We start from the raw sequence: 19,269 nt of genomic DNA, 5'->3' as shown, positions 1-19,269 counted from the left end.
AGTGTCAGTTCTACTGTTTCATTTTAAACCCTTTTTTACAGAGTCTGAGTGCCTTTCTTAGTACCAGTGTAATGAACCAGCACCTCATGGTGCAAAACAAGCAGTAATTTTTTTGGGTAAATTCATTATGATAGCAAGCAATTTATTCTTGAACTTCAGCTAATCAATAACAGTCTTTAAAGACTGTAAAAAAGATTAAGTTCCTACATGAATCATAGCTTCTCGCAACTTTTTCAGTATCTTCAGTGGGCATACTTTTTACTTTCCCTACAGATGACAGAAAAAAACAGATTCTCAGGATTGCAATGCACTGGTCCAGTGAGGACCATGCTTGGAGCATGACAGCCCCTCCACTGGGACAGTAACTGTATACCCCAAGCACAGAGGAATTCAGTAAGTCTCATATGTTGACACTCAGGGTTTGTTTATAGCCTGTTCCACTTTCTCACTGTTAAGAAAAGAGCAGTTAAGGATAAGTCATAAGAAAAGTCCCCAGTCCATCCAGAAATGATAAAGACAGATTCTTAAAATATTTTAATAAAAAGTTAAAATCTTGTTTCTGATAAAAATTGTTATGACAGTTTGCCTTTAACACCTTAATGTGTAAAGCTAACACAATTCAGACAAAATTTCAAAACGAAGGGCATAAACTTAGAAGTAGCTTTGTAGTGGTTCTCCCAAAATTACTTCCAGTTGTTGAATTGTCTTCTGACACTGCTGTTCAACTTCTTCACATTCATCTAGAAAAAGAAATTAAGCAGGAATTAAGTAGAATAGTAATTACAAGGCTACCCAAGGAAGGCTTCATCACTCATCAAACACCATATATGAAACTATTATTCAGAAATATTTTGTCACTGAACTAGGCAAACTCTTTGTACTAACGCTGATCTAAAACTTGCATGTGGGGAGATCTGCACAGGCTACAACACTGAAGAAACCACTGTAATTTAACTGAATTTCATGAATGTGTTTGACATAATCCATTTTAGTTTGCATTTTGCACAGTGTAAGCTACCATATGCAGTTTTATAGCAATTATAACAATGAGCCTGTCTGAATCTTTGAAATAAGTCACCCTTCACTAATGCCAGTTTAGAACATTACCTTCCATAAGCTCAGCTAAGAATGGAATAGATTCTGGTAGCAGGACCAGGTAGTTCTCCTTCAGTTTTTGTGCAACTTCTATCAAAGCAAGCAGGGCAGCAAACCGGACCTAAACCAAAACAATTATATAAGGCAACAAATGTTACAGTATACTTCTTTGTTTTCTCACACCCCTGCCTTCTTTCCATTCATTATAAGGTTACAAGCTTTCATTACTGAAGGGAACTAGTTTTAAGCTAATTTAAATACTAACATCTGGGTTAACATAATGGCAAATAAAAATAATTTGCAAGAAGCAGATAATGTTGGTGAAAGTTATTTGATATTATAGACTTCCTGTCACATTCACTCTAAGCACTACAAAAAACCAAGTACACTCCCTTAGTATCTATAACCTGTCAATAGAGGAGTCTTGATAAAACTAAATATTAAACAGGTCTGAAAGCTGGTAACTGTCTTCCAGTTACCCCTCTAAAGTGGCCCTGTCTTCATACACAAACAATTATCTCTTAGTCCAACAGATATCAAATCTTCAAAAAGCCCAAACCCCACAGTATGAAAGACATGGAACACTGACTGCTTAGAGTGAGAGCAGAAGAGCTTGCTGCACCCATCTCTACAACTCGGGAGTACTGTGGTACAGCACCAGTATTTTAATTTAGGGTACTATTTCAGCAATGACTTGGTTAATTCAATTCTGATTTTGGGGACACTGTTCCCATCTTCTAGCATGACAAAGAAAACCAGTTCAAATTCTTATAGCTCCCAACCTTAGGAGAATTGTGCCTTGTCTTCAGCAGGATCTGGTAGTTCAGTGGTTTCCAAAGAGAATCATCTGCCACTGCCACTGAAAACTGAGCTATGCAGGGTATCAGGTGTGCTGTCACTCTTTCCTGGAACTTCTCATCTCCTCCAAGCACATTTTCTAGCTGTGGAAGTAAAACGGATTCAACCAAAAACACTTCTAGCTTTGGCTTTCAGGTACTCAAGAATTAAGTCAAAGCTTATCAGTGGGAATGCACTGGTTATTGCAAGAGCAATAACATGCATGAACCTTATAGAATGAAGACATTTTAAAAAAGGATAAAAAAAAATATCAGTAATTCAGAACCTTAGGCAAAGAAATCAATACTGTCAATACTGTCTTTGGCCCAAAGCCAATGAACTAATCCCCCCTTTTTGTTAAGAGGGAGGACTGACACACAATTTTTATTTTTTTTTTAAACTATGGGAAAAAAAGTCAGCTATGAATTTTTTTTATGGATTTGTCAATACCTGATCAACCAGAGGCTGCATCAAGGTTTCTGCTCTTTCTTTACTCAGAAACTTCTGGGTGTCAAACAGGAAGATCTTGTGCAGACAGTCCATGGTGAACTGCAATAGTAGACAGCTCTTTTCTGTGTTATTGTCAGAATCAAAGAAAGCTTCATCTACACACCAGCCAAAGAGAAGAAAAAAACCCCATCATCAACAGAATGAAAACACAAAACTTCCCCCTGCAGGACAGAAATATTGCTAGTCTGTCAACGTAGCTAAGGGATGGTACTACATAGCAGTTATATACTCATCACTCAGAACAATAAAGTGGATGTGACACATCTGGCTTTAACCTACTGCCCCAGCATGTCTGCTACTGAAGGAGAGAAAATAGCCACAGGCTACAGGAGAAGTGCTTGGCCATACCTGTGGATATGGAGAATTTCTTCAGGTCACTACAACTGGGAGGGGCAAATAGATTCCCATAGAAAATAATAACAGCTATTTTTGCCCAAGAAAGCAGAGGAGTCTGAATACACCTCATATAAGCATATAAGACAAGTAGCATATAAGACAAGTCAATGAAATAAAAAGGAATAAAGTTAAAAGAGAAACAAGTCTCCCTCTTTCTACACAATTTTATATGCAGGGAACTCACTGGGACTGACATTGAAAATTTTCACGTGGTCTAAACCTTGCAATAGCAGCCCCATGCCCATGGATGAAAAATGTCCTTTGGTTCCATCAGAGAAAGATTCCTCATTTACCAGAGGAAGAAAATTGAGGGAAATTAATTATGTGTGCTGTGAAATAAATCCTTTAAGACTAAAATTTCCACAATTAAAATTAACCTCTCAGCATTCAAGACTAAGCCTCTCTGTAACCAGTAACTGACAGCTTACCAGTTTTAGAAATGTTGACCTGGTTCAGTGTCTCAGCAAACGGCTTCACTAAATGACCAGCAAAGAGGGTGAAGAGACCCTTGAGCTTGTCTGCAATGCAGTCTGCTATTCGGTGGAATGTCAGCAGCCTGTCTCTTAGGGTAGCCTCTGTTTTGGACCAATCAAAGAGCTGAAAGTGAAAGGCAGATTAGCTGTTTCCTGTGTCAGTGCATTGGAAAACACAACTGTGCTGATGCAGATGAATTACATTTAGAATGCTTACCTTGAAGAAGAGGGGCCTGAAAGAAGCCTCAGAAAGTTTCATAACCATACTGATTAGACAGTCAATAATGTAAGCCTCTATCTTACCAACTTCCTCTAAATCATCCTAGAAAAATCAGAAAACATGATTCTAAGTTTGAAATATAAGAATTTGAGCTTTCAAAGTACATTTTAATTCTGTCCATTTCAGTCTAAATACTTAACTACCATGTTTTCTACCATAAAACAAATTTGGAAGAGAATATCTGATACCCAGAATTTCAGAGCACATATACAATGGAATCTACTAATCTTTTTTTAAACGAGTGATAGAACTGGCATGTAGAGAGGTGCAGCTACTGCTCATCCTCCCAATCAAGCTACCTCGGCATGCTCTGTTCGGAAGTCCAAGACTTTCATGAAAAACGCGGTCAGTTCAGGCTGATGGGAGATCAGGTGCTCCTTCTCCATACCAGCAATGTGCTCCTTCAAAATGTTCATAAGGGGACCCAAGCAGTTCTGCCAAAACAAAAGCAAAGTAATGCAAAGGCCACTGTGATATTGACAGTAACTGAGAAATGTAACTAGGGAACTGGATTTATGTACTTCATGCATTTACTCATTGAAATACGGTTGGTAAAATAAATAAGCTTTTTCACCGTACTTTTGGAGGCTTAAGGTAGTAGGATTCCTGAAAAGCTTTTTGTCTACACTCTGCCATACTGGAGAGAATTCTGACTCACTCATGTTCCTGAAATCCTTTTTGAATGGGATGATCTCCCAAGCATTCATCATCTAACACACAAAGGACATTAAACTGCTGGATCTCTTCCAGATCTACCTTTCCTGAATCACCGCAGCAGTACAAAAACCCCCAGAGATTATAATATAAAGACTGTGGTAGATTTGGCTGGGATGGAGTTAATTTTCTTCAGAGCAGCTCACATGGTGCTGTGTTTTAGATCTGTGGCCAAAACAATGCTGATCACACAGCGGTGTTTTAGCTATTGCGGAACAGTGCTTATGAGACTTCCTTTGTTTCTCATTCTGCGGCCACAGTGAGCAGGCTGGTGGTGGCCCAGGAGCTGGGGAGGGGAGGGGACACAGCTGAACCAAAATTTGGCCTGCTTGTTTGTTTTTTAATTCTCCCTCTTGATCACAGTACCAAAGGATGAAGAAACTTCCCTTACCTTGCGGGTATGCAGCACTTCACTGTAACACTTGGTAACTGCAGGCAGGAGTATTCGGGGGGCCAGCCTTGTCGCTAGGATGGTTTTCAGTGCTGCTACACGGACACTGATCTGGGAAGAAGGACCAAACTCGGCCACAATCTTTTCCAAGCGGACAACCTGTCGGGAATTCCAACAAAAGTCAGGCCTACTTAGCAACTTAAGAACTTATTTTATAGTAGTGGTCTGCTGTAAATGTCAGAAAGGAATTTTTCTGTTTGCACCACCTGGAACACCTTACATTAAGCTGTCTGTGTATAAAGCCTCACTGTCTTCATATGACAAACACTGCAAGATGCCCATGTCAGCAGCAGAGGGTTAGAATTACTCCAACAAGAGTGTCAGATACACATCTGAGGAGACTTTGGATATTAAAGAATAATCTTTCATGATTCATCTCCCTCTTCAAAGAGGCAAAATGAACCTATCTGAGGGAGGAGATGCTCTTAGGTTCTGTATCTGAGTTACCTGCGTAAGAAAGCGAGTAGAAGAGTAGTATGTTACAAGCTTTCACATGGTTGCCACACACTCCTACTTAAGTTTCAGAGGAAAAAAGCAATCTCTACAGCTTCTTCTGGGATCTACACAGGTCCTGTCCCCACTTTACACACCTGTAGGAGCCACAGAGCTCACCTGCAACAAGCACTCCAAAAGGTAAGGACTAAGGAAGTGTGGCAGTGTTTCTGCAACCTTTAGCAGAGCAGTGATGGCACTCAGCAGGTAAATCTCATTGGAGACCAGCTCCTTCTTACTTTTTAAAGTCTTCAAGAGTGCTGGCATCAGCCTGTGAATAACCAAACAAATAGAGAAAGGTGAAGTAACTGACCATTTGGAGGTATGTTTCCAGTCAAAAAAAATCCACCTGTTAAGCCTGCAAGGACAATTTTCACTAGAGTTTTTACTTGCGTATTTGAGAAAACTCAGGATTCTGGGCTCATTGCCATATTTTATGTTGAAGCTGATGAAGGATATTAGATTTAGAATCACAGAATGGTTTGGTCAGAAGAAATCTTTAAAAGTCATTTAGATAAACACCTTTCACTCTATCAAGTTACTCAAAACCCTGTCTTCAGTTTTAAGATTTAATGACAAGAAGAGACTTATATTTCTAAAGAAATGAAACAGTCTTACAAGGAGCACATTAGATACTTGGATTCTTCTTGAATAGGGAGAATAAAATAATGTAGCATGAAGGGCTTTCAACTGTACTCATTCTCATGTTTTTAAATGCAATCTGTTCTACGGAAAAAATACAGACTATGGTCTGATTTTTCTAAAGCCATAAAGGTTGCCTCTCTAGTGACAGCAGCAGACTCCATAAGGAACTCTACTGTGCATTATAAAAGTCTTACAATTTTCCCCACTAGTTCCTAGTTTTATTTTGCTTTACAAAGCACCTTCAAGCACTAGAAATACTTTTAATCTTGTCTACACAAAACACACATGGGACAGACTGCCATCAGGCCTTCATCAGCATTCCTTCAGTCATGCATTTTGGTATAACTAATTCCTGCTGCAGTTGGTTCTGTTAAGAAGAACCCAACAGTACCTTGGAAGCTGAGGTATTGCTTGTGCTTTCAGTGTACAGGTGACCTCAGCTATACAGAGCAAAGCACTTCCCATCACATTTTTTTCCTCTTTCTCTGAAGAAATGAGATCAATGGCAGTTTTCAGAACAGGCACAAATGGTGCTGGATTTTCTGTGCCAAAACCTTTGCAGAGCAGCTTGAGGCTGAACAAAGCAGTCTGCCTGTTGATGGCTTGCTCCTCCTCTTCCTCCTTTCTTCTACACTTGACGATGGCAATGAGCTCAGGAACCAGCTCTAAGAGCTGCAGGATCTGAGAGGACAGAACACACACATCAGATACACAGTTAGAAACTCGGGACCTGCAAGGTAGCTGTGGGCAGGTGGCCTTGGTGTCACTGCTCAAGAGCCCTTGCCAGGCTTACCACTGGTACTCGGCTTCTTTACACAGCATCAAGCACTTGCACATCTATCTCTCTCTGGGTACTTTTGCTAAAGGAACTGGGTTTCACCCCTTTGCCTCACCTGGCTCTTCTGCCACTTGGTGCGCTGCTGCACCTTGTTGTTCAGGAGGTCCATGGCCTTACGTCTCACCGACGGCAGCTGATTCATCATCAGTCCCCCAATTACAGGGATGAAGGTTTCTGTTGGCAGTAATGCATTGACCTACAAGAAAACAAACAAAACAGTACCATAAGTGTTTTTGCATGTACTGTGGCATGGCAGCCTCCTGATAAGACTCTCTTCAACTTCCCCCAAAGGTTTCAGGATCAAAGAAGAGGGGACAAGCCAGCAATGCTGTATCTGAGGCACACAAAACAATAGAGCAGGTTCTAGCTAGTCTGTGTTCACTGGCTGCTAAGCAGCCATTATCCACTAGCTCTGACATTTCCTGAACAAGTCCATTTATCTGCTCTTGTGGGCTATCCCTCTTTACCCAAAATAATTCTGCCAATGCCCTCTGTGTGTACATTGTGAAAACTGGAATATGCTTTACAGGTAAACAAAAAACAATTACAAGCCATAAAAAGATGTATGTTCTGACTTATGCAATAAGATAGCCACTCAATTTCTCATGAACTCAAATATAAATATATTCAAATATATTTCTAAAATATATTCAAATATATTTCTAATCAGAAAAAATAGTAAGATGAAAAGTGTAAGGATTTAATTTCATGTAGAAATATGCAACATCATTAGTTAAGTCATTTTATGAGTTAACAGTGAGAAATGCTTCCAAGAGCCATTTATCTCCACCAGCAGCCAGCAGAATTATTAAACTAAAGGAAAAAAGCATTCCTGATTTTTGTTCTGCTTCTAAGAAGCTGTTAGCTGTAGTTATTCAAGTTGTTAGCCGAACTTAAACATTGCTGTACCAGGCTGCAGACCATCCAGTGAAATATAGTAAATTCAACAAGAAACCCTACAAGGTTTATAATCATGTTAACAAGCAAGAGCAGCGATGCCCCAGTGCTAACATGGGGGCTTAGTGAGACATACTTTATCCAGCATATCATAACACTTGCTAAGCAGAACCCTCCAAAATTTGGCTGTTGGCTTGTCCACATTTCCTTCCACTGAAGATGCCACAGTGTTTATGTAGTGAAGGACATCTTCTAACAGCCTAGACAGAAAGGAAGTAATTTTCAGTAAGTAACAAGACTAAAGAAATCCATTGGTATCACTGGAAAGCATAAAATCTCACAAGACAACAAAAATAAAAGGAAATTAAACAGAAAAATTTAAAAACGAGCATTCACGGAACACAGCATTTAAAATAAATCTTACATGCTTTTTCTATTTGAACAAACATAAAAGTCAGGCTTCTGCAAAAGGAACCCTCAGTTTCCTATCACTGGCTTTACAGCACAATGGCTACAACTGTGATCATTGATTACTGGTACTTACACCAATACAGAGGCACCTGTGAACAATGATTAACTTTTTTATCCACTAATGAACCAATATATTGTGCTAAAAATCCGGAATTCCTTTAGTAATTCAGACATGAATAGCATGACAGTTAAGGCCAAGCATGTAAATAACCTCCATCAAAAATATAGAAAATAGTGAATACTGGGTAATTTTTCAGAAATAAAAAGCTCCACATTCTATTAAAAGAAAAAACCAAACAAAACCCAGTTAACTTACACATAATAAATACTGCTTGTTGCAGAGGACATTAAAAAAGTATTACTAGAGTAAAAGACATTCTAATGGCACTACACTTTTAAAGATATTCCTGGGTTGCAGTAAAAAATAGTAAAAATAGGACTACGGCATATTTAAAGCATACCTCCGTTCCAACTCCTGCAGCTCTTCTCTTTCTTCATATTCAACTATCTGGTTTAAAAAGCAAGAATGAAAATATGAAACTTACCTCCCTTCATTAAATTAAAATGCCAGATTACACAAATTTGGTTTTTTTTTGAATCAAATGTCCACTAACATGATAATTATGAGTCCCTACACTTGTGCTTAAGCCATCATTCTAGAAGGAACCCGAGAACCTTGGGCAATGCAGTCACATTAGCAAATACATTTCATGCTGGTGGATGATTTTTCAGCTGAAAAACTGGAACTACCAGCTAGAGTCAGAGCCTGAAATTTGTAAGATTTTGTCTTTTCAATTAACAGCATGAATCCCACACTGAATTTCGAGTTACACAGGCTGTAAGTGAAATCCCAAAATCCATAAAGCCAGTGGGAATACACTGGGACCAGAATTTCACTTGGTTACATATGCATCAGTCACATAAGTGGGAGTCTGTCTGGAAAAGCCTCATTAAAAAATAAGTAACATTACTGAGAGGTCTCAAAGCTGTGTCAATAAAGGTGTCAGCAAGATACACTGGACAGTGCCACCCCTTTGAATACTAAAAAGTAAATTACACCTCAGCTACTACAATATGGCACAATCACTTACTGTGATCAGTCTAGAAGCAAATTGCCATTTTTACCTTTTTCACAAAACTCTGAGAGGACAGAAGCTGTGACATGAAGGAGACTGACAAGAATTTGAAGTGCCGAAGTTGTTTGTCGGAGTGAGACTCCACATTAAAGAGCTGCCCATCCTGATTTTTCGGCTTTGTCTTACATGTTCTTAACTTTTTTGTCCCAGGATCATCTGTTGAAGATATTGACAAAACAAATTTGCACCCAAGAATAAAAGATATTTCATTTCTGATCACAGAAACAAAGTGTAATTGCAGTTGTTCAAAGCCCCACCCAGCCTGGCCCTCAACACTGCCAGGGATGGGGCATCCACCACCTCTCTGTGACACCTGCTCCAGTGCTTCACCACTCAGAGTAAAAAGTTTCCTCCTTATATCTAGTCTCAATCTATCCTCTTTTAGTTTTAAAGCACTATCCCTTGTCTCTTACATTAGGAAGGTTTACATGCATTTGCTGGCTCAGTTCTGTGGTTACCTTCTTTGTTCTCTGGCAGCTCTGTCAGGTACTGGATTATTTTCATCACGCTCTGGAACTGCGAACATACATTAAATTCGCAGCAGATGGAAATCCAAAACTCAGTGTCTGCTTCCAGAACAGCATCCTGTTAATGGTTCAGAAAAAAAAAAAAAAAGAAATATTTTAAGGATTAAGAAAGAATATTTCTATCAATAATAATAAAAAATACTCAAAAACTCCTCAGTGAGCATGCTGAGCTGGACACTGCCAGGATTAACATGGTAAAAGCAGCAAGCTCTTGGAGAGAACATAGCTCCAGAGGGTGCAGTGAGATTAAACTGCTGCAGCAAAGACTATCTTTTCACCAGTGTTCCTTTAATAATTCTTTCTGTTTCCCCATAAACTACGCTTTCATCTAATCTCAGGGCCTGCCTACACAAAAACTTAACAGGGTTTTCATCTTGGTCTGTGGAGAAAGACCAGTACCATATTTCACAAACACAACTGAAGGACAAAAACCCAACTTCATTACTATTGAAGCACTACATGTTTAGATTATCAGCTCTTCAGATCAAGGATTGCTGTACAATATGATCTGATTTATTGTTCAGGCTCCAGGACATAACACCACTGAATGTACAGTACCAATTATAGTCAACATCACCACCAGGTTCTGCTGGAGCACAAATCCAGAGCTCACAACCTTTTCCAGCATAACCTGGGGCTTACTGAGAACCTTCTTAAAAGCAAGACCGCAAACAAAAGACACCAGTCTCCCAAGGAAAAAGCTGACTCCCTCAGCCTGCTAACCTTGTCTGTGCTTGATGTCGCTGTCACAGTTTTGGTCACATACTGCTCAAAGAGCAGCACCAGGAGAACCCAGAGGAATTTGTCTCCTCCCACCGTAGTGATCAGCTGGGACAGGATGGGCAGGCGCCGGTGCTCCGGCACGTGGGGCAGGGCATCCACAAACACACGGATGATCTTGATCACCACCTCCTCCACGCTTCCTGAGGACTCTGACAAGTCACTGTCTTCAGCCTGTGCACAAATACAGCAGCTCAGACACGTTACTGCAGATGGGTACAAGGTCTTGCAACTTCAGAAAGTAAAATGAAGCACTATGTGCCAGACAACAGCACTACCAAATGCATCACCTCAAGGAAAACGTAAGTGTTCCCAAATAAAGCTTTTAATCATACAGTTCCTTTCAAGTGTTAAAGAAAGAGCTTCAAATAAAATTAAAAAAGGGGAAAAAAAAAAGAAAAACAAAAAAGAGAAAAACTCTACTTGGCATCAATTGAAACAAGACAGCAAAGCCACATCCTTCAGAAAACTTTGCCTTTAGGGTCTTAGATTCAAGGGTCCAGGAAAAATAAAATACATGGGCTACATGGTCTGAATTAAATAACATTAGGCTTGTCCCACATGTAATTATTGTGTGCCACAAATAACTTGTCACAGAAACTTGCGTGGGCTGCCAGGGGAGGTTTTAAAAGAAAAAAATTGAAGAAATCAAGCTGTCGCTCTTTTTATATAACAGAGACCTGCAAGAGGATGAAAAATGGGTGCACATATAATTAAAAATAGTATGGGAAATCCTCAGCTCATTATAGAAGTAATTTTTTTTCCCCATTTCATTTCTACATGACATTTACACAGCATTTTTCATGTTTAAATCTGGTAATTATCAAGAATTAAGATTTCTTACATGCAAGTGGAATATGAAAGAAGAAATGGTCGATTTGAAAAATGAGCATCAATTTTTATTTTGGTTTATAGCCATTTATCAAAGGGCTCCAGGCAAAGCCAAGAAAAGGCCCACAAACACCAGCTGGAAGAGTTAAAGAATTTGGCAAATATTATACCCTTACACTTCTTAGTGACCATATAGTAGTAAGAGATATAAGAGTAGACCATATCTACTAACCCTATGACCATGACATATTACAGGACTAATAACCAGATTCTTCCTTCCAATGGTTCCTCTACTGAACTTGCCTGCTACTTTTATGATGAAAAGCTTGAACTTAAAATATATTTCAGGTCCTCTCCACATATAGTTGTGGTAATTTTGGCTAAACCATTTATGAAGTGCAGGAACTCAAAAGACTGAAAAGAAGCAGCAGTCTGATGAACTTGGTCAGAGACAGAGGAGTCTGAATTACATTATATGATAATCTAATGTCTATCAAAATAACCCTAGAGTAGGTGACAACTTATTCTACCACCAATATTCTAAATAATTTACTTAATTAATAAGCTTTCCATTAATTAGACAAATGTACCTGTATAAGAGCAGGAATAACCATCTGCACTGTCTTGTTAATTACTTGGAAAGTGTAGGTATCATCCAGACGCAAGACATTTGCTCCCATGAATGTAAAAATGGGCATAATGTTGTGAAGAACTTTATCCTGGAAAAGAACAGATGAAATTAGTTTATGTGCTGTGCATATTGTACCTGAAGGTGTTTCTCATTCCCACAAATGACACTTGATTGCTATAAAAAAACCCCCAGAAAACCAAAAGAGAATCATGATTATCTTTCAAAATCTCCCTAAATGAGTTTTAAATGCATATTGTCCCTTAATGCTACTTACTGTGTGATTGGTAGAGTTCTAAACATTATTTAGAAACCATCTAAGCAAGTAATTAGAGTGGAAATTGAGAGCTTAGTGTGATAAAACACCTCGTATCCTTTCACTCAGTGCCAGGTAAATATAAGTAAAACCAGCTACAAGGAGATCTGCAGAAACTCAAATGTGGTTGTGGCACAGAGTCCAGTGATTTTCCTACCTGCCTTTTTTTCTATCTGTAAAACATCTGCAATATCCACAAAAAGTCATGCAGGGTAAATCAACTATGCTCATTTCAATTTTGGGGGCTTTTTGGGGGCCTAGACTGTAATAATAATAACCAGTTTTAACAAGGCTGGATTACAGGTGTCACCTAGCTCAAAAGTTAGTTTTCTAGATTTTGCCAGGACTTAGAGCAATAAATTATGGACATATTTTTCATTTAGTTTTAGTGACTGGAAGAAGTGTTTTAGATTTTAAAAGTGAGATGAGGTGAATACAAAATGTTTCCTTCTATTTTTCACCTTGAAAATTTTGTAAGAGCCAATATTAATGTAAAATAAATGCCTGGTTCTATAGCAGGTGATGGCAATAAGATGGAAACAAAAAACCTCAAACAGTAAAACCACAAAATCCTCCAAAAAATTATCAAAAACATCACAGTTTTGTCTTTTGGAAAACATGCTACCTTTCCAAATGTGTGGAGAAAATACTGAGGTGAATATAAAGATGCAAATGGAGTTTGATACACCTGGATACATTTTGCTGGCTTAGAGTTTCAAAAAAAAAGAATCTTAGAACACTGTACAGGCAAACTTCAGTCCAGACATGAAAAGGCCTGTTTCTCAGTCAATTGAAATCAGAACAACCCAGTTTTATTATCAACTACAATTACATTTTTCAGTGTTGCACAAGATAGGAACTTGCAAGAATGCATGTGCTATCGGGTCAGGTGTTTGCCTTTTTATATAAAAAAGCAGGAGAAAGAAACAAGGCATGAGAACTGTGATCACAGTGGGAGGGTGAGGCAGAGCTGCTGTCAGAAAGCTTCTTCCATTTCTACTGCACTTCACTGAGAGCCATAAATGACTGGTGACCCAAGCATCAGAACAGACGTTTGTTTAAAACTAAAATGGAACAGAAAGCCCTAAAAGAGCAGGGAACCTATCCATTTTGCCTCTAGATTCTTCTCAGGAAGTTTTTCCCCACAGAACAGATCTGTACGTTCTTTGCTCTATTCAATATTTGGAAACCAAAGAGAAGAGCCGACACATAAGTTCCAGGTGTTACTTACAGGAAACATTCCAGCCACAGCACCAAGGAGTAGCAGAGCATGGTGGTGTGTCTGGGGCATTTTAGAAATCCTGATGCACTGAACTATCAGTTCCACATTGAATTTTTCTTTGTCCAAGATATCTGCAGGTAAAAATATTCACCGATTAACACATTAATGGTTGGCCACGTAGGAATAAACAGTACACTCCAGCACTGCTTTCAGTTTGCAAACCATACCTAATGCATCTACAAAAAATTATTAGGAAGGCAAACTTGTATACCCTTATAGAGGAATCCCTCTCTCCTCAACAAAACTCAGTGTAGACTGAGGAAAAAAAACAAGTTAGAGACCACTGTTTTAATGTTGACCTGGTGAGAGAACTACCAAGAGATGAGTCTGGTGATTTTTACCTGCTGGGACCTTGCTACCATCTGATGACAATTTCTGACAGATGTTCAGCAGGCAGCTGAGGATCAGCTGCTTTGTATATTCCATATTTTCTTCTTCTGACGCCATGGGTTCCAGACACCTATACATTCATGACAAAAAATGAGACAGAAAATTAAGTGTCCAAACTGCGTATTAAGATACAAATAAGAAACTGCAATTTTAATTCCACCTAAGTTCCAAACTCAGATTTCCAAAAGTCTTTGCCAAAAGTTTTTGCGAAGTTTCTTTGCCAAAAGTTTCTTTTTTTGTTTTCAAATGCATCGACTGGTCTAATAAAAGACATTTATCAAAGCACTGCCAAAAACATAAGTATAACCTGGACTATAATTGCCAGTCTATGTACTAGGAAGTCTTAAGGAAAGGAAGACAAACACCCTATATATATATACATATATAAACTTTTCTAAGTGCCTGGATATAGGGCTGGCAGGAAAAACAATAGTTTCCTTAGGTTGCACTGGGCTAAGGCTGTTCCACCATGTGCTGGGAGGAATTTCTAAGCTTAGAGAATTATAATAGCTCTGCTGAAGACGGGTCCTGCCAATGATCCCAGTTTTAGGACAGGTGTCATCCTTCTTGGCAATCCCAAGCCCTCTACCCAATGAAGTTTTCACACAAGAGAAACTATGCATCAGGTAAAAATCTCATTGTTTCAAAGGGAAAAAATAGTAATAACTTCCCACTCCCCTCCTCTGATTTGCCTAAAAGAGGTTCAGTTGAAAAAGGCAAGCTAAGCTACAAGACACGGCAACAGCAGAGACACAGCAGCCCAGATTTCCATGCTTTAGGGTGTGCTGCAGAAGAGAAGGCTCCAGGGCTCTCTTGTGGGAGCACCATTACCTGCTCAGAAGGTTGAAAAGTGCAGGTACCAATGCCTGCGGACGTCGAAGCTTCTTCTTATGCTGCAGCAACTCCAGAATAAGCATCACCCTCTGCCAGCTGAAGTGGCTTGTTTCTGGTGCCAATTCTGCATCTTGAGGCTTTCTAAAAAGACAAGACAAACTATCAGGGATTTCCAAAAGAAATGCTACAAGAAACACACACACAGCCACCCAAGGAAAAAAAAGACAATTTTTTTTTCACAAAGTAATGTATGTCCTCTACTGCTGCTCCTTGGGGAGGTGGCAATGTGTGGGTTTTTGACTGAAGCAGCAACACATTTTAAACAAACAACAGCAAAAAATCCAGACCTATCTGTTACTGGGTAACTGTCCAAATGACAATCTGCTTGCAGTCCAGGAAACTTGCTTCTCTGGAACTACTGGTGGTTAACACACTGATTATGCAGGCAATGGAGGAGGTGTGTGGGCCTGTGTGTTTGTAAACTGTGACAGGTACAGTTTACAGATGGGTCAATCTAATAGCTGATGATTATTCAAAAAATGGTCAAGTGAAGGAAAATCAGAAAAGCTATTCTAAGTCAAACCAGGAAAATTAACTCAATATTCTGTTCTAATGTGGCTGAAAAGATGTTTAAAGAAAGTAAGTGAACAAAATAGTTTTTTATGAAAATGGAGAGAAGAAACAGGACAAAGATCTAAAAATTTGTGATTGTATTACCATCTTATTGAAAAAAATACCATTTTTCAGTCAACTAACGAATAATTTGGTGAACATTTATTAGGTTTCAGCCAAGTGTATGTAATTTGTCCATGCATCTATATTTAAAACTAACATTGCCATTAACAAAAATGAATCTTTTTCAACTGTATCAAGATTCTATAACAGCAACTGCCAACATTAAATATACTGAATTTTTCAATATATTTTGACTGTACTTCCATCAGTTGTCCAACAGTGACATGAGTTGCTTTTCTCATGCCAAAAGTTGCTTGGGTTTATTTTACTGTGGACAGGAAAAGAAGAAATAGTTGTTTGCGTTTTCAGTACAAATGATGCAATTATTAAGACAAGAGGTGTTTTCAAACTGTGTGGACAGTACTTGTGGGTTTCTACTTATTTTACCTCTGTTGCTGCATTTTCTGCCTTCTAGTCTGTTGAACAGTGGCCAGACTTTTGGTTTTCTCAGGAGGCTCCAGTTCTCTGACAATCTGCTCAGCACACACTATAATCTGAAACAAAACAATAACAATGCAAGCACCAATGAACAATTTGTCACATCACACATCTGTGCCCTGCCTTTTTTCTAAAAACACATCCCTTTCATGCAGATATGGGTATATAATCCACATATTCCTGTCATATCCCAGAAAATGAAAATCAGTGCAGTAGAAAAGAAGTGACTCCTGCTGAATTCATTCACTTAGTGTAGTAAATGACTGATAGGTGGGTTTTAAAGAAACACCTTTTAAAAGCAGTCATTTAACAAACTTTTCACAACATTAACAGTACTCTATTATTTGACAAAAAACTTCCCCTTCCTTTCCCACTATAAATGATGATAAGCAAGTGTTACTGAAGGTAAGTGACACAAAATCACACTGTAACAGGTTTGAACATATTTCTGTGTTCTGGAGGTTGACACTTACCCCTTTAAACACACTGCTGACTGTCTGGGCACAAAGTGGGTTCTTACAGTTTAAGAGTAAGTCAAACAATACTTTTAGTAGCTTCTGTTGCACCATCCCATCTGATACAGCTGCAAAGAATGGCTTAGTAATCTACAAAAGGGGAAAAGAAAAGCATGCAGAGAGATTTACTTTAAGAAAATTGCAAGATAATGAATTAATGTATGAATTCTGTATGACACACCCTATCATACAGTTTTGCAAAAATATGCATATTAACTAAATATTTGTATATATCCAGGAATATTTAAGATGTAAATCACATACATGTGAAATAACCAAGAGACAAACTGATTTCTGCAATCTTTAACACAACTTGACTGGTGTGGGAAACAAACTTGCTTTTGCCAGCCTTTGGGAAATTCATGCCAGCACCTGGCCAATACAGGCCCAAATTTGTAGCTTCCTTCAAATGAAACTTTTTCTCATCTACTGTGTTTTGTTGACAATTTTTTCTCAGATGAAAAACATTAAGTAAAGCTCTTGCCTGACTGACAAAAACCTAAAATCTGTGGAATACTATTATCTGTAACAATACAGGAATTTGTCTGCATGCAAATACAGTACTACTATTTTGTGCTTGTCAAAATGAAAAAAAATAGAGCAAGCAGCAAAATCTCTTTCTGATAATTTTAAGAGTTCAAGTTTTGCAGTCTGTTTTGATGATTCAAAGACAGTATGGAGACATTGAAATCTTGTAGCAAAAGAAAGACAGGTCAAAAGCTGTGGACTCCTCCACACAGGAAGAGCACTTGTAAATCCAATCTCAAACACTGCTAGCTGCTTTAAGCATAAAAAGAAATAAAAGATATTTCATAAAGCCATACCTGCCCAAGTGCTGTGATCTGAAATGGTGGAATTTCTTCATACATTTTCTTGGCAGCATGCAGGCTTTTGATAAATAAATCCAGACTCTGCTGATTCTTGCACAGGAGGGTTGCTGAATATTCATTAAACTTTCCAAGGATTAGATGCAGGAGAATGACTTCATCTTTTAACATTGCCTCAGGTTTGTTAAAGACCTTCTCTAGCAAACGGTCTAGTACAGGCAAGAGTTGAGAGAGAACCATCTGCAAACAGAGAAAATGTGTAACAGAACTTTTTATCCATTCTCAATTTAACAACTTTCCAGTAGCACAGCTTCACTTTACTGCAGCATCCCCTTTCTCGGACCACACTGCATACAGTATTTTAGGCAACAGTTGTTCAACTGGAAAAAATACAAGACATAACATGAGACTACCCCAAGTACCTGCTCATCTGCTCCTCAGCTATTCTCCTTTGCAGAGCTGTATTTCATAATTTCAAGGCACAGACACAAGGTAATTTTTCCAGCCATCTACGACTGCTGTTTTCCACAAAACCCAAACGTGAATCAAAACCACTCACCCCCTCTATGCAGTTTACAATCTTTTCTAGACACATACAACTGAACAGAACATAAAAATTCAAATTTAATTAATTTTTTGAACTTTGAAGTCATATATTTTCCAGCACTTGGAGAATTCTGAATATGCTAGATAAGAGCTGGTTAATATATAAAAAAGAAATTCACAGTACTACTTAATACCTTTCAATTCTGTACAGAAAACTCTATATTCACTAACCAAGGTAATACATTTTTCTGTAACATTCTCTTTTGAAACAGTCTTTTTTAGTAATATCAAGGGAGTTTCCTTAAAAATTCAAATGCAAAATTCTGCAGCCATTACATTCCTGGAAGGAGCATGCAAACGTTTTATGTTTCATCAAGCCATACTTCACAGCTTTACTGCGTATTATTGGAGGTGTCAACTTAATACCTAATAATCTAATACATTATGGAATTATTTAACAGCATTATTACTAAGTGACATGTGATTTCAGCATTTCACTCAAGTGCAGAACCCATAAAAAATCTCAAAAGGCAGCACTTACTTCACCATGGATTTCATTAAGAATTTTCATTAAGTTTCTTGCAATATAAGATGGGAAAATAGGGCTCTGTACACATTCAAGTATGTTTTCCAAAGCTTCCAACAGTTTTTTCTTCTGGGATTTCTGTTTTGGCTGTGTCTCAAGCTCCCCAAAAAGAGTTCCCATAACCTAGTTCATTAGCAAAGTGAAAATTAAGTTATTTTCTTGCTATAAAAATACCTTAAAAGAACAATTACTTGATGCCTTTGTAACACTGCAATCTATTTATAAGCAGAGCTCTTCATCTGGAAGATCATTAATGCCTCTTAGGTTCTCACCTCTGCATGTAATATATCCCTTGAATATTTTTATAGTTCCTAAGAAAATTATAAATCAGTCCACTAAAGGGTACAAATACAATTAACTTTCCTGATTAACTTGATTTCTTTTCTGTAAGACAGAAGCTCACAGCAGCAGACAAAACTTGTATTAATGTACACCTTAATTAAAAAAATACCTGTGCTATGTATGTTGGGTCAGATACAATCTCTTCTGTCTTTTGGTCCAAATGCTGAAGGACAGGATGAAATAGAGACTCCTTTATTCCTCTCAAGGAAGAGAGGCAGTTGAGAGCAGCCCTTCGAACTTCGCTCACAGGACTACCCAAGTTAACTAGCAAAGATATCACCACTGCAAGAAGAAGGAAAAGAACAGAGTAAAGTGAGTGGTGAAAATTTTACTGCAGCTGTCCCTGAAGAAACATCAACATTACTTTGGAGTTAAGAAGTCGTCTCTTTCCACTGTAAACCTCTGGGGTACACAAAATCAACTCCAGTCTGACAGATTCATGACACTAAACTTCACC

General features: G+C 38.4%; 1 protein-coding gene across 1 annotated transcript in view; it reads right to left on the bottom strand.

The window, feature by feature from the left end:
* Positions 1-510: 510 nt before the first annotated feature.
* Positions 511-19,269, bottom strand: part of HEATR1 (HEAT repeat containing 1) — a 34,969-nt gene continuing 16,210 nt past the window's right edge. Inside the window, exons 21-45 of the mRNA XM_086877716.1 lie at positions 18,922-19,094; positions 18,426-18,593; positions 17,336-17,578; positions 16,470-16,601; positions 15,946-16,052; positions 14,821-14,964; positions 13,941-14,059; positions 13,549-13,670; positions 11,964-12,092; positions 10,486-10,716; positions 9,694-9,820; positions 9,225-9,391; positions 8,561-8,607; positions 7,765-7,888; positions 6,787-6,927; positions 6,285-6,574; positions 5,369-5,519; positions 4,697-4,855; positions 3,891-4,025; positions 3,529-3,633; positions 3,267-3,435; positions 2,383-2,537; positions 1,878-2,036; positions 1,108-1,216; positions 511-740 (exon numbers count right to left, since the gene is read on the bottom strand). Of these exons, the coding sequence (XP_086733842.1) occupies positions 652-740; positions 1,108-1,216; positions 1,878-2,036; positions 2,383-2,537; positions 3,267-3,435; positions 3,529-3,633; positions 3,891-4,025; positions 4,697-4,855; positions 5,369-5,519; positions 6,285-6,574; positions 6,787-6,927; positions 7,765-7,888; positions 8,561-8,607; positions 9,225-9,391; positions 9,694-9,820; positions 10,486-10,716; positions 11,964-12,092; positions 13,549-13,670; positions 13,941-14,059; positions 14,821-14,964; positions 15,946-16,052; positions 16,470-16,601; positions 17,336-17,578; positions 18,426-18,593; positions 18,922-19,094 (3,695 nt within the window). The 3' untranslated portion in view covers positions 511-651. The remainder of the gene's footprint in view (positions 741-1,107; positions 1,217-1,877; positions 2,037-2,382; positions 2,538-3,266; positions 3,436-3,528; positions 3,634-3,890; positions 4,026-4,696; positions 4,856-5,368; positions 5,520-6,284; positions 6,575-6,786; positions 6,928-7,764; positions 7,889-8,560; positions 8,608-9,224; positions 9,392-9,693; positions 9,821-10,485; positions 10,717-11,963; positions 12,093-13,548; positions 13,671-13,940; positions 14,060-14,820; positions 14,965-15,945; positions 16,053-16,469; positions 16,602-17,335; positions 17,579-18,425; positions 18,594-18,921; positions 19,095-19,269) is intronic.

This window comes from Cyanistes caeruleus, chromosome 2, assembly GCF_971803275.1.
Source record: "Cyanistes caeruleus chromosome 2, bCyaCae1.hap1.1, whole genome shotgun sequence".
Classification (NCBI taxonomy): domain Eukaryota; kingdom Metazoa; phylum Chordata; class Aves; order Passeriformes; family Paridae; genus Cyanistes; species Cyanistes caeruleus.
This window is presented reverse-complemented; position numbering and strand designations above follow the sequence as displayed.